The following is a 25893-nucleotide window of genomic DNA, read 5'->3' on the forward strand; positions in this document are numbered from 1 at the left end:
CATAAGACTGCATAAAATCCACCCACACATATGTACACATGTGTACACATGTACACATAAGACTGCATAAAATCCACCCACACATATGTACACATTTTCCCAGTAAAATGGGAAATCTGAACCAAAAACAGTAGGCTGAATCCATGTCAATATTCTGGCATGACAGTTATGCAAGACTTTATCATGGCAGGGAGCTGGCACATGGGATTTCTGTATTATTTCCTAAAACTGTATTAACTATATAATTATTTAAAAATGAAAAGTTTAATTAAAAAAATAAAGATAGGGTAGCTAGAAGAATAGATAAACATCAGCTTGGCTATTCATTTGCTTTGAAAGGTAAACTGTTGGACTTGGCTTTTAATAACAGTACCAGGAGAATCTTGCCTGTGACTAATTGTGCCACACCAAATGCTGTTCGCAAAAAGTAGAATTATTCTGCCCTTTAAAAATAGCTAGAAAAATGTAATTTTGCATAATTCTTAGGAGCCAAGTAATCCAGTGTTTTAATCACCTATTAATATATAATACGTAAAATATAAAGTGTAGCATTTTAAGTGTATGTCAATGACTTTTGACAATATATAAACTATGTAACCCCACAAACAAGTTACTGAACATTTCCATGTTACCAAAAAGATCCTTCATGTCTAACCCAAGTCAATAACTGATCTACTTTTGGTCATCAGAGGTTAGTTTGCTTTTGTAGAATTTTATATAAAAACTTGACAGTACATATTATTCTGCATCCAGCTTCTTTTGTCCAACATTAATGTTTCTGAAGTTCTTCCAGATTATTGGTTTTATCAGTAATTTATTCCATTTGTTGTTGGGTGGTATTTGATGATATGGTGATATCATGATTTGTTTATCCATTCTCCTACTGAAGCAACTTCTGCATAGTTTCCCGTTTTAGCCACGATGAGTAAGGCTGCTATCAACAATAGTGTACAAATCTTTGCTGGACACGTATTTGATTTCACTTGACTAAATGTGCAATATAATAGTTGAATTCCTGGGTTGTATGGAAAAGGTATGATCAACTTCATAAGAAACGTCCATACTGATTTCCATACTGATTTCCTGTATGTATCAATTGGCATTCCCACTGGCGTAATGCTTCACAATTTCACCAGCACTTAGTACTGTGGCTTTTTCATTTTAGCCATTCTAGTGGTTGTGCTGTGGCCTATCACTGTGATTTTTACTTGCATTTCTATGATGATAAATGGCGTGGAACATTTTTATGTGCTCTTTGACATCTTTTTATGGTTTTTGTGACATGTCTAAATCTTTTGCATATTTCCCCTCCCCTTGTATGTTTGCTTATTTTTCTCAAACGTTAAGAATTCTTTAGCAGATGAGTATTGTTAATACTGACTTCTAATCTGTGGCTTGGTTTTTTTATTCTAAGAGTGGCTTTCAAAGAGCAGAAAATTTTAATTTTGATGAATTCCAATATAACTTTTTTTGTCCTTGTGCATGCTTTTTTCTGCCCTTACTAAAAATTATTTGCCTGCCCTGAAGTCACAAAGATTTCTTCCTGTGCTTCCTTGTAAAAGTTTTATGATTTTAGCTTTTACAATGAGGCCTATGACCTATTTTGAGTTATTTTTTGTTTATGGTGTAAAGTAAGGATTAAGGTCCATTCCTCCCACCCTCACCCCCCCCCCCAAAGTAATAGCCAATTGTGTTAGTACCATTTTTTTGAAATGACTTTTCCCATTGAATTAACTTGGCTTCTTTGCCGCAAATCAACTGGCCATGAAGGTATGTGACTATTTCTGAATTCTACTCTGCTCCATCGATTTGTATGTCTTGACTACTTTAAGTTTATAGTAAATCTTGAAATCAGTTAGGGCAAGTCTTCTTTTTCTGGTATGTTTGGCTGCTCCGGTTCTTTTGCATTTTCACATAAATTTTAGAACCAGCTTGTCATGTTTTACAGAATAGCCTGCTGGGATTTCGACTGGAATTAGTTGAATGTATAGCTCAATTTGAAGAGAACTGATATCTTAGCTACATCGAGTCTTCTAATCTTTCTACTTAAGTAGAACCTCTCTAATTTCATTCAGCAATATTTTGTAGTGTTCAGGGTCAATATCTTGCTATTTCTTACCAAATATCTTAATATCTTGAAGAATTTCATGTGTTTTTAGGATATTACAACTAGCCTTTTCAAATATTTCATTTGGCAATTGTTAGTAATAAAAATAAAATTTATTTTGTACATTGACTTTTTTTTCCCTTGAGACAGTGTACAGCTCTGTAGCCTTGGCTAGAGTGCCATGGCCTCACAACAACCTCAAACTTCTAGGTTCAAACAAGTCATCTGCCTTAGCCTTCCTAGTAGCTGAGGCTACAGGCCCCCATATCTGACTAATTTTTCTATTTTTTGTAGAGACGAGGTTCTACTCTTGCTTAGGTTGTCTTGAACTCCTGGCCTCAAACAGTCTTCCTGCTTTGGCCTCCCAAAGTGTTAGGATTATAGGCATGAGCCAACATTCTTGGCTAAATGTTAAATTTTATCTAATTTTTTTCCTTGCATCTATTGAGATGATCATATGGTTTTTCTCTTTTATTGTGTTAACATAATGAATTATATCAGTTAGTTACAAATGTTAAATCAGTTGTACATTACTCTATATTGCTAGATTCAATTTGAGAATTTCTTCTCTACATACAAGGGAGATACAGGAATTAGTCTACAGTTTTCTTAAAGTTTTTTGTTAAGTTTGTTATCAAGATAAGGACAACTTTATGAAATGAGTTGGGAAGTTGCCTCCCTATGGTATTTTCTGAAAGAGTTGATATAGGATTGGCATTATTTCTTCCTTAAATATCTGATGTAATTCACCAAAGGATTTTTCTATGTGAGGAGGTTTTTAAAGTACGAATTTGATTTTTTAATTAGATATAAGATGACTTCGCTTTTCTATTTCTTTTTGTGTCAGTTTTTGAAATCTGTCATTAGAGATTTTTTCCAATTCATTTACATGTTCCTTTTAAATTCTAATAATGGAGAGTTGGGCCTTCTTTTTCTCCTTGCTGAGTCTTGCTATAACTTAATCTACTTGAAGGAACTCTTCAACAAGTAAGTTTTTCATTTCACTTACTTCATCCATTGCTTTCCCATTTCCTAATTTTATTGATTTCTACTCTGCATTGTTTTTTTCATTATTTGCTCTTCATTTTCTAGCCTCTTAATCAGAAGCTTAGGGTCATTGATTTTAGATCTTTTAAGATCTTCTACTATAATTATTTTAAACTGTAAATTTTCCTCTAAAAATCTCAAGTTCCACTGTAACATCTTCAATATGTTGTAATTTCATTTTCATTGAATTAAAAATATTTTCTAATTACCTTCAGATTTCTTATTTACAGAATGGGTTATTTACAAATGTGTTGTTTAATGTCTAAATATTTGGGAATTTGGGGGAAAATTTTTTAACTTATTTCTAAGAAGTTCTGTTACTACAGAAATGCATTGAAGATTTTTGTGTCTTGATGAATTGGCCACCATATTATGAAGTATTCCTCTTTACTTCTGGTAATATTCCTTATCCTGAAGTCTTCTTTGTCTAGTATTAACAAAACCACTCCAATTTCCGCATGATTACTGTTTGTGTGGTATGTCTGTTTCTATCCCTTTACTTCTAAGTCATACATGTATTTATAATTAATGTTATTTTCCTAGATAGCAAATAGGTGCATTTGGCTTTTTTATCCACTTAGACCATCTCTGCTTTTTATTTAGTGTATCCAGACCATTTACATTTAATGTAGTTTATCCATATTGCTGGTTTAAATCTTTTTTTTTTCTATGTTTATTTCATCTGACTTTTGTTGGCTATCTTCGTCTGTTTAGGAGCCCAAACAGACTAAGAAGCCAACAGAAGATCACACACTGGTTGGCTTGAAAAACAAAGGAATTCATTTCTCAAGGTTCTGGAGGCTGAGAAGTCCAACATAAAGGCACCAGCAGATTTAATTCTTGGTGAGGGCCTGCTTCCTGGTTCACATACACCTGTTTTTCTCTATGCTTTCACAAGGTGCAAGGGATGAGGGATCGCTCTGGGGCCTGTTAAAGGCACTTTTCCCATTAGTGAGGGCCCTGCCCTCATGACCTAATTACCTCCCAAAGACCCTACCTCTAAGTATTCTGATACTGGGTTAATTTCAATATATAACTTTGGAGCGAACACAAACATTCTGTCTATAACATTACTCTTTACCCACTTTTAAAAGATTTCTGTTGGATTAATTGCTTTCTTGATTCTATTTTCTTCTTAGCTATCTTAAAAATTGTTTTTGGTTATTGATCTAGGACAAAATTTATTTGAATATGCTCAAAATTTTCTTTTATTACAAATATTTTCATATATATTCAAAAATAGAAGGGTATAATTAACCTGAAGTACCTATAACAAAACTTCAATAATTATAAATAGATGATCAATCTTGTTTCATCTAAACCCTCACTCACTCCACCTCTCCTGAATTATTTTGAGGCAAATTCCAGACAACATATTACTTCATCTGTAATTACTTCAGTACATGTATCTATATCTGTAAAGATTTAAAAAATATATTATAACAGTGTGATTATTATATCTAAAAAGTTAACACTAATTTTTTAAGAGCATGAGATAGTCAATTACTATTCAAATTTACCTGGCTATCTTTTTAAAGAGACTTTTTGTTTGTTTCAATCAAGATTCAAATGAGGTCCACTGCTAATTTTCTGTTTTTTACAAGACTGATGGGGAATGAGAAAGCTTGAGAAATTTTTTAAAGCACTGTTGCTGCCACCACTACCATACTTAAATCTCAGTGGGACTTCCATTTCATTTAAAATAGTAATAAAAAGATATAATTTGGAATATTAATTATACAGAACTCCTGCACTATAAGCATTTTAAAACTAAAGTGTCTATTTTATATTGAAGAATGTCATTCTTGGAAATTGTCTGAAGCCCACATAGCCACATCTTGGATCACTGTACATTTAGAGAATTTCAATCTTGGATAATTTCCAGTATGAGTGATTTCCTATTACTCTGTTTATATTATATTGCCAAATTCTGTAAAGCTAAAACCATATCTTCCAAGAGGAGGAAACCTGCTTACAAGTATTCTCCTAACTTTTGCCTGCACTTTATTATTTCTTTGTGGCAAGTGTGAGTTGAATTAACTTAAAATGTGAGGTCTAGAGACAATACTTCAAAATAATCAACCATTCTGACATAGACTGTACTGCTGGAGTTTTAATGTGTTGCTTTACCTTCCAAGGAAATGAGCTACAGATGTAGACAGCAAGTGTGATCCTTTGTAAGGAGAAGCTCATCAAAGAACTTAATGAATTATTCACACTTTCCTCTTTGGCTTCTTTTTTAATGCTAGCTTAAACTTTTTCCAAATAGAGAATAAAGTGAAAATACCTATCCCCTTAAGAAAGTCTTTATGTGATATTTAGTGTATCAAATAACATCCTGACTCTCTAAAAGAAATGTAATTGAGTACCCCATGGCTGCATTAATGTACACAGTGATGATTTAATTAAAAAGAAATTTAATCAAAATTCTAATAATGCTGAGTACTGTTATAATTACATATGATTTAATGAAAATTAATATGAATAGAATAAAGTTCTTACAAAGTTAAGAGTGCTTTAGGAGAAAAAAATGAACTCTTCTTTTTATGCTAAAATACTTGCATGCTTAAGAAAGAAAGTTTTAATTTCACATTTGCCAATTTGATTTACAATTCCAGTCAGTTCATACAGTTAGTTAAGTGAGAAAGACAAAACAGATTGCAGAGCTGAGATTTGTAAGTGGTCTTTAAAAAAAAAAATCAAATATACGAATCCTTTCTACACATTTTTTCATTTGATTTTCACATTGATCTTACATGGCATGGGAGATCCAGTGCTATTAGTTTTTTCCATTTTAAAGGTCAGCAAACTAGCAATTAATGAATGGCCCAAGGTCATACTCTGGTCAGCTACTAACTGGAGACACAAATCCAACCCTCTGACTCTAGTGAATGCTCTCCTTCCATTATACGTGTACCAGAGCTGGGATGCTACTAATTATAGACTATTCGGAATAAGCTTCCTGAATCCTATATACCCAAATATGAGTCAGAGATAGAGAAGGAGAATATAGAACAAGGCAGAGTAGACTGAGTGATGGTCTAGGTTAATTGTTAACTACTGTCATTTCCAGCACAAGTTTTCCCAAAAAAGTCTTGCCTTCCCCATGTGACACCTAATCATCTGTAAGAAGAAAACTAACAGATTCTTTTTCAAAACAACTGGAGGACTAATTGGGCTGGAGCATTCATTCTTTTTCCCTATTACTGTCTTTTCATTAATATTTGCACGTACTGAGAAACTCCTATGTTCCAGGCATAATGCCTGCCAGCATGAATAACGTTACCCTGACTTTGCCCTGAAAGAGTTTCTAGTTTGGGGGACAATAAGAGGCAAACAGGTTATAAAAATAGTCATGAGGCAATGTAACAAAATACTATTGGTTATCTATAAAGCGCTGGAAAGCAGCAATTCCGCATAAGGGCATGAGGGAAAGAATAGGGTATCTTAATATGTTTGCTAGTTACCATGAAATGATTCTGACATTTCCAGTCTGGAAAAACAAATTAACTGCTATTTTAGTTACTAAGTTATATAACAGCACAATACAACAATATTCTGCAAGAGACAGCCACTTGTCAAATAGACACAGATACACATAGTGAAAATAAAAAAAAGAGAAAAAATTTGTAAACGTTTCAGAGTCAGTGATATTACAAAGTTACAAATTTATAAAATGTTTTCCCTTCTGTTTTGAGCATACATTTTGTTCAAGAAATTCAATTAGGTTTTCTAGTCTTAGTCAATTAACTCTTCCATAGACGTACAGTGTTCACAAAATAATAGTAAGATTTAGATCCCTGAGGCATATAATCTGTCCTCGCCTGAGACTGAAATGAGGTCTGGAACAGTTTTCACTAATATTTGCTTATTACTTTTATAAGTTTTGTGAAATGGGGGTTTGTTTCTGGAATGGATCTAGCTTGTTATTATGCTTCTCAAATTAGCCCAAGTACTAATGTGCTATGGGATAAAGCAGCATATTTTCTAGAGATAAAAATTTCCGGATGGGTGAAAGATCAAGGATAAGTAAGGAACCCTTACATTATTATTATTTTTTATTTTATTTTATTTTATTTTTTGCAGTTTTTGGCCGGGGCTGGGTTTGAAGCTGCCACCTCTGGCATACGGGGCCAGCACCCTACTCCTTTGAGCCACAGGTGCTGCCCGGAAACATTACATTATTATGCTGAACATGGCTGCACCTTAGAGTATAAAGTAACGTTCATATAAATTTTAACCAATAAGACACTAGATTAAAAAACAAATGAACTTGTCCTTTCATAGGGCTCTCTGGCTATCCAGCCAGAACCTCTTGCCATTTGCCCTCATCCTTCTTAGTTCCTAAAGGTAAGTCAATGAAAAGCAATGCTGCACTGAACTGAAAAAATTTCTAAATGTGACCATTTTTGGAGTTTGAAAGACTGTAACAAAAATGCCTGGAGGATCAGATACTTTGAGCTTGTTTTTATACCTCATACATTGGGTATGCTATTCCGTGGCCTTTTATCTTAGGCAAATATATGATTCCAATATGGGTTGGGTCCCTCATTTCCAATTTCACAATGCTGAGAGCTACGAATGCCTTGAGGAAAAAAACAATAAGAAGTAGGTTGGGAGTGACTTATCCTTCACTTTGCACGACCTCCGCACACACAGAACACCGCATTTAGTCTTTCGAGTTGAAAGATGAAAGAGGAACAGATGGTGTTGGGAAAAAGTGCACTAACTTCCCTGAACGTCTCGTTCAGGAGTACTCAGAGCAAGCTCATGACAAAGCCTCTTTTGAGAGAACTGGACTACCTCACCAGCAGCCCCGAGCTGCTCATTGTGGGAGTGATGCAGGTATGTGCTGGGGCGGGACGGAGGAAGTCATCAGTCAAGGTCACGCTGCTGCTGCTACAAGTCACAGGGAAATAATGCATGAGCTGGGTCAATATCTCCACTGGCTGTTGCAAGTTTCTAGTTGTGGGTTATCTGCTTTACAGATTTAAGCTCTCAAGTGATTTACATTGTATCCATTCCTCATTCAGTGCAGAAACGATTCCTTGTCTGAAATGGAACTGTTATACTACAGGACATGAAACATTTATAGAGGCCAGTTAAGAGAAACAACTGATGACTGGAGGGATTCAGCCAAGCAAAGATTCAGTACTCTCCAGCTCTAGTCACTAAAAAGTTAGTGTGCCTAGTAGATTGTAAAATTTGTACACAGCAGATCATAAAATTTAACTACTGTTTCATCTTCATCGCTTTTATATACTTTGGATATATCTATAGCCAATATATATAGACACTAAACACTAAATCTGTCAGAAAAACTCAAAGCCATAAACCTTTTGAGGGCTGTCGGTATATCTGCGGTAATTCTGCTTTCTTCGAGGCAGTTCCTTGCCCAGTAAAGAGAGATTTCCAAGTGAGAAAACTCACAAGAGAGAATGTGGACTAAGTTCCCAAGAGCGTTTCCTCAACAGGGTTCCAAGATACACGTCCCCTGAACTTGTCTAGGCTTGCCCTGTTTTTCTTCATTCTGTTTCTTCAGTTTCTCTTCTGTTTTGCCCTTTGAGTTGGATGCCTTTGTGTTAACAAATTATAGCTCTTTAACCTCTACAAATGCTTCCTAATTTACCTCCTGCATTCCTGCGCTGCCACAGAACTCCCCTGAGCCACTCCTGTGACTAAGGTGACATCCCCAGGTATGTGACCACCCCCCTCCCCAAGTTATACTTAACACAGGTGTCCCAGGCCTTGGCTTCCTCCGCCAGGCACACAGAAATAATTATGTAAAAATCACTAGTTAATCGAGCAGCAGTACTGAATGCTTTCCAGTTTGATTGTCTTGAAAAAAACATTAAGTATGCACAGAGGTCCTAAAATCACTTGACTCCACCCATTCACATGTATCTAACACTGAGCCGGTGATTTTTCACAGGAAAAAATAAGTAAAAAACAAACACAAAGGGCATTAAGTGTGTCTATGTACCTTCTTCATTTCTTTTTAAAGAAGGAAAGTTATAATATGCTAAAATCTAGAATTACATGCAAAAACTTTCATTGCCACAAAGATACCAGATAGGATATCTATGAATCCATGAAGAATGCATCCTAATATCTCAGTTAGAGGATGCCCTGAGCACCCACATTCTGTAATGTTACTAAACGTAGCTTTTGTGACTTTACCCAGAGCAAGCACATTTCTCTCTGCTTTGTAATCTCCGTTGAAATTAGTACTCAAGTCTAACTGTCTTACTTGATCTCCAAGTTTTCACAAATACCAAGAAACTTTGCTATTATAAGTTATAAAAGGTTTTTTTTTTTTTTTTTTGAGACAGAGTCTCACTATGTCACCCGAGAGTGCCTTTGCGTCACAGCTCACAGCAACCTAAAACTCTTGGGCTTAAGCAATTCTCCTGCCTCAGCCTCCCATATTTATTATATGCACAGCAGTTTGAAAGCACTGCTGTAGGAAACAGGTTCAAGCATTCCTGAAATATAAAATGTTGCCTTGACTGTGCTCTGTCCCTTTCCTTTACCCCTTGGTTCTCTGCAGAATTCTGGTGGCATTACTTCCTGTGCCAAATAATCTAAAAGTCGCATAGGTCTGCGTGATCAATTTCTTCCAAAAAGCACAATGTTTTGACATAGCACAGAGTTTTTAAACCTATTTATTTTTCAAACTAGATGACTCTCCACTGTCAATCATAGTTTTTAGTCAATCGCTCTGCAACCCCCCCCAGAAAGCAAGACAGTTTATGAAATGGTTTCTATCCCCGAGGCTTCACAAGTTCGAAAGGCTGAAATGCATTATTTAATAAATGGGTTTCTACGCCTCACATAGGCAATCTCATTTTTAAGCCTTCAATAAAATTTTCATCAAGAATAATAAAAGAAAAACATTTTCATGAGCCTTCAAACATCACAGAACAAATTAATGATTTATAAATATTTTTATAGTTGAGAAAGCTTTTTCCTTGTATATGATAGAAAATAAAATTAGTCACTATGATGGGGCAAGTCAACATTATTTAAAAAAAATTTTTAAAGTGGTAACAGGCAAGTTCTGAATAGTTACAGCCTATATACCACATCTCTCAACCATAGTCGGCCATAAACTTTTACTCCTCAAACCTTCCGTTATGTGAGGTTCCTAAAAGCCAGAGCTGATTTCCAAAACTCGCTCCCAATTTGCACATTCTATAACATACTTTTTTTAATGCACTTTCTCTCCCAAATGTCCTCAAAAAACAATACTTTTTTATGTGTTTGTAAAAGGGACATTTCTCTAACATCATTTTAAAGCACGGTTGTGTAAATGTTTTGATCCATCTCTTAGATTATAAATCTCAGGGGGTCATGCTGGAGTTTTTAAACGTATTTATTTTTCAATTATGGTAATAACATGTAAAAGGTTCCAGCTCTTTGAATACATTTAGAAGGATAAATTCTTTTTAATGAAGAGGAAAGATCAGACATTGCTCCAGCACAGAGTCAAAGCCAAGGCAAGCGTAAAGCACCATGGGAGTTCACTGTGCCATAATACCTTTTTTGACAACGTGCAGCACAGTGTCAAATTTCAATGTTCAAAGCGACTACAGAAAAAACAATTTCTTATTATTTCCAGGTATAAATGCCACACCGATATCAATGGAGTTTGAATTGTTATCCATTCCAACCTGCCAAAACTTAAATAGAAGAACATTAACATTTACACATTTGTCCACATAGAACAGGTCTATACCCAATTTTTCCCTGATAAATCACATATCAAATAAACAAAAAATAAATTTTTATAAATTTTAATTTTTAAAGGATTCCAGGGGCACATGTGCCTCTGAAATGAAAATAAAGTTGCCTAATCCTTGGAACTATTGAAGAATAAAATTCTTAGCTGACCTAAGGCAGCTTTTACCATAACAGAGGACGAGTAGAGACATGGTGAAGAGAATTAGAATGAATTCTTCCTAGAGATCGTGGGGACAGAGAGTTAATTGGAATGAATTCTTCTTAGAGATCGTGGGGACAGAGAGTTAATCAGAATGAATTCTTCTTAGAGATCATGGGGACAGAGAGTTGTGTTCCCACAGTTTACCAGTTGCTACTTTGGCCTTATTTTGTAACTGTAAGAATTGTGATAGGTGCTGGTTACTGAATGTCTATGCAGATTGTAAGTGATAAAACATGGGATATTACTGTACAAATGAAAAGTCAAAAACCAGATAATATACGGTGGAGAAACTACTTTGTTTACTTAATGGAACTAGCACTGAAACCAAGAGTAGGAGAGACATGGACACACGCTGATGTATAGAGAGGCAGCGGCTCTACTGTGACCACCTGGACTTTAGTTCATGCATGCTGTCCAGTGAAAGCGTTCTGAGAGTATCTGGATGCCTAATTATGTTCCTCCTTATGTGTCAGAGTGACACATAAAATCTTCTGTTTAAATGTTTTTATTAAAATATGTAACAACATTTAAAAACGCAGGTGCCACCCTTCCTCTATATTTATACATTTCCAGACGCAGGTACCACAATCCCATGTATTAATATATTTCCAAAAGCTTCGACTTACCCTTTACTTTTTTTTTTTTTTACAAAATTCTTTTTTTTATATCACAATTTTATCTTCTAACCTAAATCCATTCATGTTAGCCCCTACTTAAAAACCTATCTATAGCACTGTTCCCCAAAGTTATGATACTTGGTAGTCCTCTTCAAAATCATTACCCTATTTTTTTTTTTGCCCTGTACTACCATTTGACAGTTTTTTAAAATTTGAACTTTCTTTTATAACTTAAACAAGTAAAATTATGTGCCATTTCCACAGTGGAATCCAGTCTGTCTTGCTCTATCAGTCAGTAGAGAACAGATTCTGCTGAACTGGCAAAAGAGCTCAAGACCCAGGTGGATTTACAAAAAACAAGCTTAATTTATGGCTCACACCACAGGTCCACCTCACATCAGTCCTGGTCCTGGTCTGTGTCTTCTTCTCTCTGTGACCAAAGCTAACGGAATACCTTCTATTTGGGACATAGCCAACTTTGCTGAAAAGGAAAAAGAGGACATGGCAAATCCTTGCTTAAAACTCTGAGCCTGAAAGTGCTGGCTCAGAAACGACACAGATTGTTTCCACTCTAATTTCCTTGCCCAGAGCAGCTCACGTGGATAAATTCGAATGGGCCAGGGAAAAATAATCCTTCCCTAGAGGGTGGCGGCAGATATTTTGAACAATAATACAATCAACCACGCGTGCCAAGAATAGAAGAAAGTTATATAAAAATGGGATGAAAACAAAATGTTATTAAATTCTAGTTAGATACTGTTTCCTGCCCGAGTGTTAAAATTGCGCTAGGGCCAAATGATTTTCTTCTTCATAGATTCGGAATATTTAAAAGGGAATTCTATCTCACTCTGTAGTACAATATCCTAGCCACATTCAGGTATCACATAAAGTCATAACATAAAATCATGGTCAATATAATTACCACACCTGTGAAAACATACCTATAAAAATAAAATAAAATTTCAAAACAAGGCTCTTTGAAAATCTGATCTGACCTCAGATGTCCCGTATCAGCTCCAGCCTGCATACTGTTTTCTCCTGTTCCACTGTTCCCTCAGTTCCCTTTGTGATAAATTCCAAGCTCCCTAGACCTCATCTCTGCTGTACAACATCTTCTGTCGTTTAATTGCACCAATATTTGATGAACCAAGAGTCACTATTGTTTTCTTATGTTCACCAGGCACATGTAAGTCAAGTCCTGGCTTTTATCATTCTAATAAAAGTATTATAGACTTCTTTAATCTTCTTCAGTGATAAATAACTCAGACTACTTTTGAAAGAAGTGTGAATGGAAGAAAAAAATTACAAAGAAAAAGAAACATGGGATGACTTGAAATGTAACGTTTTAACCCCAACAGTAAAAGATAGTTAAATATATTACGAATATTACTACTTGGATAAAACTGTTAAAAAGTGTCTGTTATTATAATCAAATATCCACTAAGAAGTTGGATAAATTAATATGGAGGGGGAAGATAAATTATTCAGAAATATTTTGGTTTTCTGATGGGTTAATTTTACAACAGAAACAGTATCAGAATCCAGGGGAGGCTCAGTTTCTGGACTTGAAAAAGTAATGCCTGGGGGCATGTGACTCTGAAATTATTAGGGATGCTTGAAACTCAGAAACACATATAGCTACAGATCTTAAAAGGAATAACACAGCATCATGCCTTCTATTCAAGAAGAAATATGAAAAAAGCATTATTTAAAAAGTAAAATGGATCAACACATTCTCTATTAGACAGTCTACTCCTATCTGTTAATGTAGGATGGCAAAAGTAATTCTGAATTAAGCTATTATTAATTTAGAACCATGGGTGGAGGTTTTTCTGGCCATTATATGAAAACTAATAAAACCTATGTCAGTCCTGTACATGAATACCTTAAGATATCTCTTTGAAAACTTGTTTTTGAAATAAGTTGTAAAAGGAAAATGTATCTTTTTTGTTCTTTAGCATAATTTTGTAATATACTTGGTCTTATGCTATCACGATAGATATGTTGCTTTCTTGACATTCCAGTGAATATTTTAAGGCAATGTTCTGAATATTTCCTTCAATGATTTTTAGCTAGGATTTAAATAATTTTATTTATTTATTTATTTATACATTCATTCATTTTTAGAGATGAGGTCTCACTATGTTGCTCAGCCTGGCCTCAAACTTCTGGGTTCAAGTGATCTGCCTCAGTCTGTAAGTAGCTCAGTCTACAGGTATATGCTACCTCCCTTGGTTTCTTTCAGTAAATTTTAGAAAGTATTTTTCACGTAGTATAGCTACAAGCAATGCATAGTATGCAGCAACATACTTGAAGTACATGTTTAAGCTTTATTTAAAAAATCGTTTTAGTATTTTAATTAGTACCAGGTAAACATTAACTTTGTGCGCTAATTTGGTAGAAATAGGGGTCTCACCTAGGCCAGCCTTGAACTTCTATACTCAAGCAATACTTTGACCTCAGCCTCCCACAGAGCTGGAATTATAGGTGTGAGCCATCATGCCTGCCCATTTTTATAATTTTTGATTGAATGCCTGAGGTATACAAAACACCAAGAGTTGAAAAGTAGTATGGAACATGGACACTGGAATTTATAACCTGGAAGAGAATATGCATCCAAACACAGATTACCAGAGACAGTTAACTGTTTGTTTGTTTGTTTTGTTTTTGGCCAGGGCTGGGTTTGAACCTGCCACCTCCGGTATATGGGGCCAGCACCCTACTCCTTTGAGCCACAGGCGCTGCCCAGACAGTTAACTGTTATACATGCATCAGTTACGTAAGTGTCATTTGTATTCAGGGGCTGGGGTAGTCCTGGTTAATTAGCTTTCCCAGTGGCAAATTTTCTCCCTAAGTCTGATGCATATCCAAAATAAGTCTTAGCAACTGTCTGATGCTCAAGCAGTTTTTTCTGGCAGTGGTCTTACAAGACAGCAGGAGAAGCAACCTGGGGGCATGGGACAGATGTGTTCAGAGGTGAGAGGACCACCTGTCCAGGAGGGTCTCCAACTGGAGTTCACGCTCAGAGTTTGGGGTATTCTTTCCCTTTCTTGTACCTATATTCAATCCACATTAGTTGCCAGGTGTTTCTTTCATAATGCAGGTTAAATTATTCTTCTAAGGATAGGCTTTGTTCAAAGATTTAGGAGAGCTGAATCTATGCTGAGGTGGCCTTATTTTCTGGAAATCCCTGGGCCTTGGTTAGAAATCTCCTAGGGCAGGAAACCTCACCCTGCTAAGTGACACACAGTGTCAGCCCTGCGGGATGCGTAAGCGGCCCTTATAGCTATCATTAATCTTGCAGGCACATCATGTCGCCTACAGCACGCCACAACGCGGTAGTGTGAGGGGACAGCAGGAGACAGAATAAGCATCATTTCACTGGGTTCTGGGGCTCAGCAGAGACACTGCAAAGAAAAAAGGACATGCAATCTGAGCAAAAAATGATAGAATTCAGGCAGAGATCAGAAAGAGGAGAAAAGGGGTACATTCTAGTTAGAAGGCGTAGCATGAGGACAGAGAAAGGCAGGAAATCGTAACAGACATCGCGGCGGTAGCAAGGGGTTTCGACTGACTAGAAATCTGTGTGGGAGAGTGATGAAATGCTGGGAAAACAGGCTGGGCGTGGTATCAGAGTGCAGCGCTGAGAAAAACATCTCTGCTGAATGAATACGATCAACAATGAGTTGCCAAATAGGGACTCTATCTAGCTATTTCAGTGTTTTTAATTACAGGGGCAAAATGCTGTATTACAGGAAACAAATACTGAATCAGCACATTAGGAACACATCCCTCATTAGAAATACTATTTACATAAGCAGGAGGTTTGGAGTTCTAGAATGGATTATTGATGGCTTTGTGTAGATGGAGAGCCAGGAGGTATGGAGGTGGATGGATGAATAGATGCAGATACACAAATAAAAAGTCCATGAATGCATTGATCTATTAGGAAGTGTCTGTTCTAATATGGAAAGCATGTAATACTGGCAAATCTAAGTAAAAGAGAAAATTTAGTACAGAAAAGGTTTGCATGGGGCATAACCTTTTTACAATTCTCCGAGGACATGCTCTTATTTAATCTCCATAGTAACCATATTATTCAACACAGCATTTATATTGTTCCCATTATACAGGTATGAAATGGGGCTCAGAGGCTTAGGCTCAGTGCCATGTAGGAGGTAAATGAAAAAAGCCCAAATTTCAAACTATCTGAATCTAAAACATGTGTCTTTCTATCACTTAATTGTTGCTCTCCTAAAAGAGGAAACCTCCTTGGCCGTTTGACTTTGAGGAAACCAGGTAGACCCTGTAAGCCTCACCATGCTCCTCTGTAAAATGGGAAACAGAAATCACACTTACTTCGCATATGTTCTCAGTTGGTTTGGGAAAGTTTTATTTTTTTTTAGAAAACTTTCCATTTTACCTGTTTTCAAATGCATTGGAGAACATTATTTACCATTCGGTTATGATTTTAGAAATCTTTACTTTCTGTTATATGTCTTTTTTAAATTATAAATATTATTTGTGCTTTTTCTCTCTTTTTGCCAGAGGTTTCTACATTTTATTGGCCTTCCCTAAGAACCAACTTTGGTTTTCTTCATTTTCTCTAGTATTTCTTTGCTTTGCAGTCCTCCCCGCCCCAACCTTTTTAATTTCCAAGCCACTCTATAGGCTTACTCTATGTTCTTTTTTTGTTTGTTTTTGTTTTTTGAGACACAGTCTTACTCTGTTACCTGGGGTAGAGTACAATGGCGTCATAGCTCGCAGCAACCTCAAACTCTTAGGCTCAAGTGATCCTCTTGTTTCAGCTTCCCTAGTAGCTGGGACTACAGGTGCCCCCTCAATAATGTCCAGCTAGTTTTTCTATGTTTTGTAGAGATGAAGTCTCCCACTTGCTCACGCTGCTCTCAAACTCCTGAGCTCAAGCAATCCATCTATCTTGGCCTCCCAGAGTGCTAGGGTTATAGGCATGAGTCACCATGCCCAGTCTCTATATTCTAATTCGATTATATTGTGTATCTGCTTAGGAATCGGTTTTAATGTCATGTTTTCCATTATGAGTTCTCCTTAACCCATTAATTAATTTAAAGTTGCACTTCGTGTGTTATTTTCAGTTTACAAATTAAACCGGAAGGGGTGGTTACTATCTTCCTATTGTCTGGTAATTTTTTCTTGTTTTTTAAAGGTTAGAGAACATGGCCTTGCATGACGTTATCTGGATTTACTAGAGTTTACTGATACTTATACAGACATCAATTTACTGCATTTATTTTTTATGCTTGAACATAGTACATTTTCATAGGAGTTCTGTTTACTCAAAAAGAATGACATTTTCTATTTACTATTTAGTTCATATGAAGTTTATAAATCTGTCAAATTCTCTAATCTCTGCTTATTTTTTATCTTCTTGACTTGGCAAGAAGAATCTTTTCATTCCTGTTATTTCTTGTCTCTTATAAACAGCATTCAACTGTATTTAAAAACTGAACATGAGGATCTGTGTCTTTAGTAGATGTGTTTAATTTTCTAATGTAGTAACAGTTACGTTTAGATTTAATTTCATGGGTTTGTGTGTGTGTGTGAGATTTCTTTTAATCATAGTTTTTTCTGTAAGTTCCCCCTTCCCTGCTTTCACTATTTTGATTCTCTTTTTTTGCCTCTATATAGATCATAGCTATAAGAGATTACACTTATATTCTTGACACCTAAATTTAATGAATTAAAAATCCTATTTTGCTGAAACAAATAAAATACCCCCTAAGAAAACAAATGCCCCCTGAAACAAACAAATAAAATCCCCCCTAAGAAAACCCATAAAAAGAACCTTAGAAGGCTTTCCTCTGAAAGTTCCTACACCATAGTTTATGTTATTTACCTAGAACATCAGCTTTCCAAGTTTTAATTTTTTGCAAATTTCCTAAATTATGTATGTTGTGTATATCTACACATATGGACTGAACAAATCACATGTGCACAGCTGTTGCTATAATTGAAAAAAATACACTATTTCACTAAATTAGTATTAATAGTATATTTAAAATAGTGAAAAATACACTATTTCACTTTAAATTATTTTTATAAACATATAATTTAAAGTCTCTCTCTCTTTTTTTCCCCCTGTAATGAAGCTTCCTCAAGTATTCATCTGTCCATCTGTCTCACCTGATGGCTTTCTCACCTTCATTATGTGGTATATTTTGTACATTTTTTTTTTTTGGAGACAGAGTTTCACTTTGTCACCCTCGGTGGAGTGCTGTTCTGTCATAGCTCACAACAACCTCAGACTCTTGAGCTCAAGCGATTCTCTTGCCTCAGCCACCCGAGTAGCTAGAGGGAATACAGGTGCCCACAGTAATGCCCGGCTATTTTTAGAGAAGGGGGTCTCACTCTTGCTCAGGCTGGTCTCGAACTGGTGAGCTCAGGCAACCCAGCTGCCTCGGCCTCCACACTGCTGGGCTTATCAGCGTGAGCTATCACGCCTGGCCCTAGTTTGTCCTTCCTGACTGTCCTCCTGTATTCACCAAGAGTTGCTTTTCACGGACGTCTCTTGTGTCTTGGTTCTGGATAACTGCAGGTTCACTCCTCACATGGCTCTATGAACGTCTCCAGTTTAGGTTCCCCTTTGAATTTAATATTTTTGGTGTTCATGTTTCCCAGCTCATGGTTCCCACTTCAGAAATGCAGTGTGAGATGAGAATGTACACTGTCCACGGTGAAGGCTCCTGGTTTTGCTTTCCACTCGAAATACCAAGTGAGTAGCCGAGAAGTGGGTAGGGTTTGCCCAGGCCAGTCTGTTCAGATAGAATTTTTCTTGTCCCTATTTCAGAGCGTGGAGGCAGCTTCAATGCTCCAGAGGCAAGGCCTGGAGCTTTCTCTCCCTCAGCTCTGAAGGAGGGCTGCTTTCTTTTCTGACGTTCCCATGTGGCCTTACCAGTCTTGCTCTCACTGTGGTACTTGGGCATTTCGCTCAAGTTCAGCCGCATGTGAACTTGCATTTGCTGTGTGGGGGGTGTGGGGGCAGGGAGTAATGAGCAAGGGGAGGTTTTCCTGCAGCAGCTCCATTTACTGTATTTTCTAGAGGTCTGGTAACTTTTTTTTTCTTTTACATTTTCATTCAAATTTAACTACAGAGATATAGAAAACACACTTGATAGAATTTTAAAGTCTTGTTTCCAACTAATCATTATAGTTGATTATATGGACAAAAAGTTTTAATTATTTTGACAATTCCATTTATTAAAATTATCATACTATTTCCATCATAAATGCTATCCACCTGATGTCTTTTTAGGAAATAGCTACAGTTACAGATCAGGATATTTAACTAAGATTTGCCTTAATACCTGACCTTACGGTATCTATAAATCATTTACCTCTGATATGAATCCAGTTTAGTGGTAGATTTTGCCTTAAGAATTCTGTTCTAGCTAATTGTATAGAATCTACCAGCCAACCAACAAAAGCATGCTGAAGGCTATTTTACCTACAAGTAGAAAATCTGTTCTAGCGACTTCTCCCCGGTGAACACATGCTGCTCTTTTTGTTCTCTTACTAGCAAAGACCGAGGTAACCAACAGGAGGAATGGCCACGCTGGGAGAGTGGTTGTTCCAGGCAGGCAATAGCGAGGAACCATGGGTGTTTTTTTCTTTCTTTTTTGTTTGAGTTTAAGACTATTCTGAGAATAGGAACATCAAAGTTATTTGTGGGATTTTTCAAAGTTATTTTCATTTTTTTCTATGTAGGTATTAAAAGTGTGCCTCACTTTTCTCTAATAGTTTATGCAATCAAGGTATAAAATGTAAACAAAATGTAAACATAAGTTGTTAGTCTTTTTGAAATGAAGAGATTAATGAGCATTACTACTAAAAAGTTATAATGTTTGTTATTCACAAAGAGTAAGAATCAAACTCCTGTTTTGACAAAGGCTACCAACCAGTAACCCTTTTAAACTAGAAATGAGAGAAGCATCTAATTTTTGTGTTTCCTCATTACATTTCCAATAGGTTTATGAATTAATTTTGTTAAACACCGAAAACTACATATACTTACCAGCTTAAAGGATTTCACAGCATTTTTATAATTTTAGACTAGTAAGTTCAGTTTATTTTTTTCTCCTGGAAAGGAATAGAACCCTAAAGGTTTAAAGCTGTGAATGAGTATATCGGAACTATTTAATGAATTAACTCACTAATGAAGTTTGGCTGATGAAAATTATACACTGGCTATTTTTAAGACAGGCTCTGTTAAGTGTTCACCTTAAATAATAATTGCACTTCTTTCATATATTTTTTAGTGTAATTAGTGTATTAGTGGTCTGGAATTTTACTCAACTGTAATAACATAAAATTTTCTTTAGTTTTTTTGGAGAAATTCTGTGATAAAATGATTAATGAGAACAGCATACTGATTAAAACTAACACAATACATTTTTTTAGCTCCTAGGAGATACAAGATGTATTTACAAATTTCATAGTCTCAGTACTATGAGGTGGACAGGGTAAGAGCATATTATTTTTTATGGAAATTTAAAGCACAAAATGGGTTAAAGCCACGTCAAATAACATCTACCCATTTTATGTGTCTGTGGATATGCCTATTTAGTTGATAAATACGGAGAATATTTATTCCATCCAAATATTTCAATTGTGTGTATACTACCATCAGCCAATGCATTCTAATAAAAAGGCCTCCCAGACTGGTTCTGTGCCAACTTTTATTCTTATTTTGCTTAAATTCTCTGAACCCTGGAAAAGAATTCTAGGAAAGAAGTAGTTCAACAAAAAGAAATTAATGCGATATTACTTTATTTTGACTTTACAATTTTTTATCTTTCACTGAAGTTTGGGCGTTTGGAAATATATACACAGTGGGAGAAGTTCCTTGGCTGTATCTGGGAACACCTGCCTAAAACTGAAAACCCACCCTTCTACAGTTTATTAGGCAAGTCAGGTCTGAAATCCAAATCTCCAAAAGTCTAGGCCCGAGTGCTTTCTGCTCCGAGTTTGTGAAACACACAGTGAAATGCTTGGCAGTCACTGTCCCCAGGATATGCTGCAAAGTAAAGTGTTTACGAATGCCTGTTTAGAAGAACCACTCTAAGTGGTTCTCGAAAACCGAAACTAAGTCTCATCCTGAAGTTTTATTGTCTATTCCTGTGGTAAGGAATGAGTGACTTACCTGCCCCATGCGGCCTCATTTGTAGACTCTTCACTAACTGGGACACAGGAGGAGTCAATGGTAGTTGATGTATTCATCTTGTAGCAGAAACCACAGTCGGGATCTAACATGCATTCATTACAGTAACTGAAAAACGAAAGAGTTACAATTACAATGGAAGAGGTAACTGGTGCTCACTCTGTACTAAATTCCTTTTCCCCTCTCTTCCGCAGTAAGCCTGGGGCCATGCGAGTCATTTTGGCCAAGGCAAGTGCCACATGCCCAGGCAGGTGAGAGCTGGGTGGTCTCTTCAAACTCTTCAATCTGTACCTTTCTTGACTACAGCACGTTTGGACCACTTTGAGATGAAGAAGGCTTAGATCTGGGAGACTGAATGTGGAAGGGTACTAGTCAACCTGTGGGCAAACAGACCTTTGCTTTCCTAAATAACTGAGACTTGCTACCAAACAAATCTGTCGACTGGCCCATCTTGATCTAAACCTGACTGGTTCCAAATTGTATCTAAGCATTTATTGTTCCTAATACATCCCTCATGTACCATCTATTTAAAAAATTGGAAGTACTTTTTTATTTTTTCTTGCCCAGTATGTATCCTGAAATAGAACATTTAAACAATGAAAAAAAAAAAAAAACACTTTACCCCAGTTAAAATGACATTTATTAAAAAGTCAAAAAACAACAGATGCTGGCATGGATGCAGAGACAAAGGAATGCTTATACATTATTGGTGGGACCGCAAATTAGTACCACCTCTATGGAAAACAGTATGGAGATTGCTCAAAGAACTAAAAGTAGACCATTCAGGTAAAGCCTACTTTGCCCAAAAGTAAAAGAAATAATTTTACCAAAAAGGCACCAGGACTTGAATGTTTATTGCAGCATAATTCACAGTTGCAAAGATGTGGAATCAACCCAAGTGTCTATCAGTTAATGAGTGGGTTAATAAAAGGTGATGTTTGTATACCATGGAGTACTATTCAGCTATGAGAAAAAAGATGAATTAATACCTCTTGCAACAATGTGGATGGAAGTGAAGCCTGTTCTCCTAAGTGAAGTGTCTCAAAAATGGAAAAGCCAACACCACGGTAAATTGGAACTAACCAATGAGCACACATGTGCACAGAGAGAAGTAAAACTTAGTGGAAAGCAGCTGGGCACAGGTGGAATAAACCAACCTAATGGACAGTATGAATGTGATTTGGGTGACGGGCACGGCTACAGCCAGGACTCAAGCATTACAAAAACAATCCCAAGTAACCTAAAACATCTGTACCCCCTTAATGTTTCAACGTTAAAAAAAAAAAAACTAATAAAATTAAACAAAATACTATCACTCAAATATGGTCATTGTTAACATCTTGGTGGACATCTGTACTGTTATAAATATATCTTAAGACTACTATGTATTATTCATAATTTAAACAAGTGGGTGTGGGAAAAAAGGCTAACCTTCCTCTAAGCTAATCACAGCTGCTAGTTGGATCAAAAAGCGGGCTCACTTAGTCATGGCTCACTTGACAGCAGAATCCTGACTATAGGAAAACCGTAGAGGCAGAAACCTTTAGAGGGCAGGGTCTGCCGACCCAAGCCGATAGTGTGCTTACGGAAAGAGTATTCTCCCTGTAACACGGTCATTTGCTAAACAAGTCTGGAGCACTTCATACATGCCAGGCACACGCAAGGCACTGGTGATGCTGAAGATGGATAAGCCAAAGTCCCTGCTCCTTGGTAGAAAAAAGGCAAAAATGAGAAAGAGATGTATAAATAAAAATGGCAACATAACGGGAAATGGATAAATCAGAGGATAGGGAAGATCAGTAGTCCTTTTGTTTTCATAATCACCAGCCTCAAACATCCAAAGGACACAGGCTTATATTCATTTTGACCAGAAGAGCTGCCAATAATTTCAGAAGTGACATTTGAACTAAATCACAAAGAAATCTGCCATGCAAAGAGGCAGAAAAAGGGGAATTTTAGAGAACTGCTTATTTTATTTTAGAGATCAGTCAACACAGACTTATTAAATATCTGCTGTGTACAAGTAGTTACACCACGGGTTATGGAGGAGAAACAGGTCATCTGAAAAAAATATCTGAAAGGCACACAAGTTGTTGAAAGGAATAGGAAGGACAATATTTCTTAATCCTCAAAATCAAAATATCTCTTTGATTCATTTAACTAAAGGTGAAAACACTGGCAGTATTTAGAAATTAGCTTTATTATCATTTCACAGCCTCCTCTTTTAAACTTTTCTTTTGGTAAACAGTCATCCCTATTTTTGAATGGACTTCAGCCCTAGACAAAAAGCAAAAGAGAAGCCTTTCAAAACCTACTGAAAGGTTAATATATGTTAGACAGGTGATTCAGCACTATACATATAAAACTGTCCACACCTGTGATAGGCACAATACAATCAAGAGATCAGAAGTACACTGAGCTGATGGCTCTGAGAAACAGACTAAGTTAATTTTTAAAAAGAAGGTAATTTCTACTGGTTTTTGTTTTTTGTGTAGTCTACCAATATGTGCTAAATTTAACACTAATTATTCTACTGGCTGTAAATGATACTCATTTGGGAAAGTTCAACTCATCCATTTGCAGATAAGAGTTTTCAACTTTATTTCTCTAAAAATATGTCATCCCTATAAAAGTCCAAAGAACGTAATAAAAAAGACTAATAGTTACTGAGAACTTACTGTGTGCGTGTCAGACAAAGGAGAGGTTACGCCTAATGAACAGTTCCCTCCATCACTCATCCAAGCAGCCCAATCTGACCACAGCTTCCCACTTTTCCAGCTTGCTTTTTACATGATCACCCCATGGCCTATTGCATGTCAGGCGCGATTCCAGGCATGGTGGCACAATAGTGAACAAAACAGAGTCCCGCCCTCATGGAACTAATTTGAGTATAAGACCTTCTGATGACCACGAGTTAACTGACCCCTCCACTTGGTCTCTATTCATTAGGTTTCCGTTTCCTTAATCAGCTTATTGACCTCAGCCCATCATTTCAACATCCAAAATTTTCCCATTCCTCCATCAATCCATCCCACCAATATGGCAAAAATCCTAGCCCTGTATAGATACAAACACTTGCCTTTTGTGTGCATTCACCCACATAGCTAAACGCAGCTGAATGGATAAATCACAGGATAGAGAAGATCAGAAGTTCTTTTGTTTTCATAATCACCAGCCTCAAACAGACCCTTGCCAAGCCTGGAATTTTTAGTAACTTTCTTTAGTTAACTGTACACAAAGACTATTTCAATCAATTACATGAAAGCCATCTCAGTTCTTTTTCACTTTCTCCAAACCTCCAGTGATCTATTTTCCTGTACTCTGTGGATGACTATAACTTCAGAGAAAGTAGAAAGAGAAACCACAGAGAAAACAGGGATCAGCAGACAGGAACTTTATCATCTCCTCAGCAGCAAACACAGGCACTGTAAATCCTGTCCTCTACCCTCCAGTTACAAAGGGAAGCTGTTCTTCTTGCCGCAGGGCAACTTCTTAATCTGGGCTTTCTTTCCATTCCATCTCAGTCCCTTTTAATTCCTGCCCCTTCTTTCTCTTAGTGTCTTCAGGTCAAAGTTTAAGTGACTGATGGGAGAGGTCTCTTCTCATGGGCAGGTAATGCTATGAATTTCCCTCTGTGCACTGCTTTAACTGCACCCCGCCTTTGTGACCTTGTGTCTTCATTCTTATTTACCCCAAAGCACGTTCTAATTTCCCTTGTTTCTTGTTTGCCCAATTGGCTCTTTACAAGTGTGTTGATTTTCAAATATTTATTCATTTCTCAAGTTTATTCTGTTAATAATTCCTAATTTTACTCTACCATGATACAAAAATATACTTTGATATTAGTCCTTTTAAATTTACTGAGGCTTGTCTTATGAACTAGCACATGGTCTACCTTGGAGAACATTCCTTGTGCACTTGAGAAGATACATATTCTGTTGTCACTAGGCAGAATGTTCTATACATGACTACTAATCTACATGGGTTTAGTTACTATGTAATCTTACAACATCTTGGTCCCCTGGTTTCTAACAGTCTTGACCTCTGCTTCACCTCATCCATATCCCAGAAATTTTCATCATCTAGGACAAGGGGCAGCAAACTACATACAGTCTTTGAGAAAAATCTGGCTGGCCCACCACTTGTTTTTGTAAATAAGGTTTTACTGTAACACGGCCATCCCTATTTATTTACTTATTGTTTATGACTGCCTTCATGCTTTTCAAGGGCAGAGCTGAAAAGCTTTAACAGAAATCATCTGGCCTGCATAGATGAAAATATTCACTATCCTGCCTTTTACTACTCCCTCATTAGAAGACATACACAGATCTCACAAGCAGATATTCCACGCAGCTCCTTCAAGCTTCCTCGCTTTCTTATTCCAAGAACAAGCGCTCTTCTACCTCAAAGAAACCTCAGCACTCCTTCCACTGTGATCTTTCACTCACTTCATGGCTTTGCTGCCTTGTCTATGGAACCTTCTTAGTAAAGCTCTCCAACCATTCCCACTAGGTCCCCGATGTCCTCATGTTTCGTTTCTTCTACTGCAGCCATCCTACAAAACTTCGTGTTTAGTTCTTTCCAACCTCCTCCTTCTCCCTCTCCACATACAGGCTATTCCATAGTGGTGGAGAAATGACACAACCAGGTGTGTTGATAAAATACACTCATAGTGTTCAACCTTGGGTGGATACTCACTGCTTATAGGAAAACTTTCTCTGTCCCTAACAGGTAACGTTCTCCACTCGTGCAACTGGTGGTGCAAACACCATGACTAGCCTCAAATCCCAATCCTTATTCCTCCACAAATCTCTCAGAAGATGGCTTTGTTTTTGTGAGGGCTCAGAACATGATGCCCCAAAATATGGCACTTGGAAGATCACATTCTAATCTTTTCTTCCCACTCCCACCTGCACCTCTGAAGACTGGTCATCCAGAAAGAAACTTCTCTGACTTACTTCTTCTGACAGAAGGCTGTAAG

The 25893-nt window shown here is 36.7% G+C and overlaps 1 protein-coding gene and 1 non-coding gene across 2 annotated transcripts in view; both read right to left on the reverse strand.

The window, feature by feature from the left end:
• SLC2A13 (solute carrier family 2 member 13) overlaps positions 1–25893 on the reverse strand; it is a 349721-nt gene that overhangs the window by 41884 nt on the left and 281944 nt on the right. Inside the window, exon 7 of the mRNA XM_003793533.2 lies at positions 20895–21020. Within this exon, the coding sequence (XP_003793581.1) occupies positions 20895–21020 (126 nt within the window). The remainder of the gene's footprint in view (positions 1–20894; positions 21021–25893) is intronic.
• Positions 10559–10688, reverse strand: LOC111726550. The gene has a single exon (XR_002774304.1). It is a non-coding gene; the product is annotated as a small nucleolar RNA SNORA22 (small nucleolar RNA).

Source organism: Otolemur garnettii, unplaced genomic scaffold (assembly GCF_000181295.1).
Source record: "Otolemur garnettii isolate 467f Iridium unplaced genomic scaffold, OtoGar3 scaffold00070, whole genome shotgun sequence".
Classification (NCBI taxonomy): domain Eukaryota; kingdom Metazoa; phylum Chordata; class Mammalia; order Primates; family Galagidae; genus Otolemur; species Otolemur garnettii.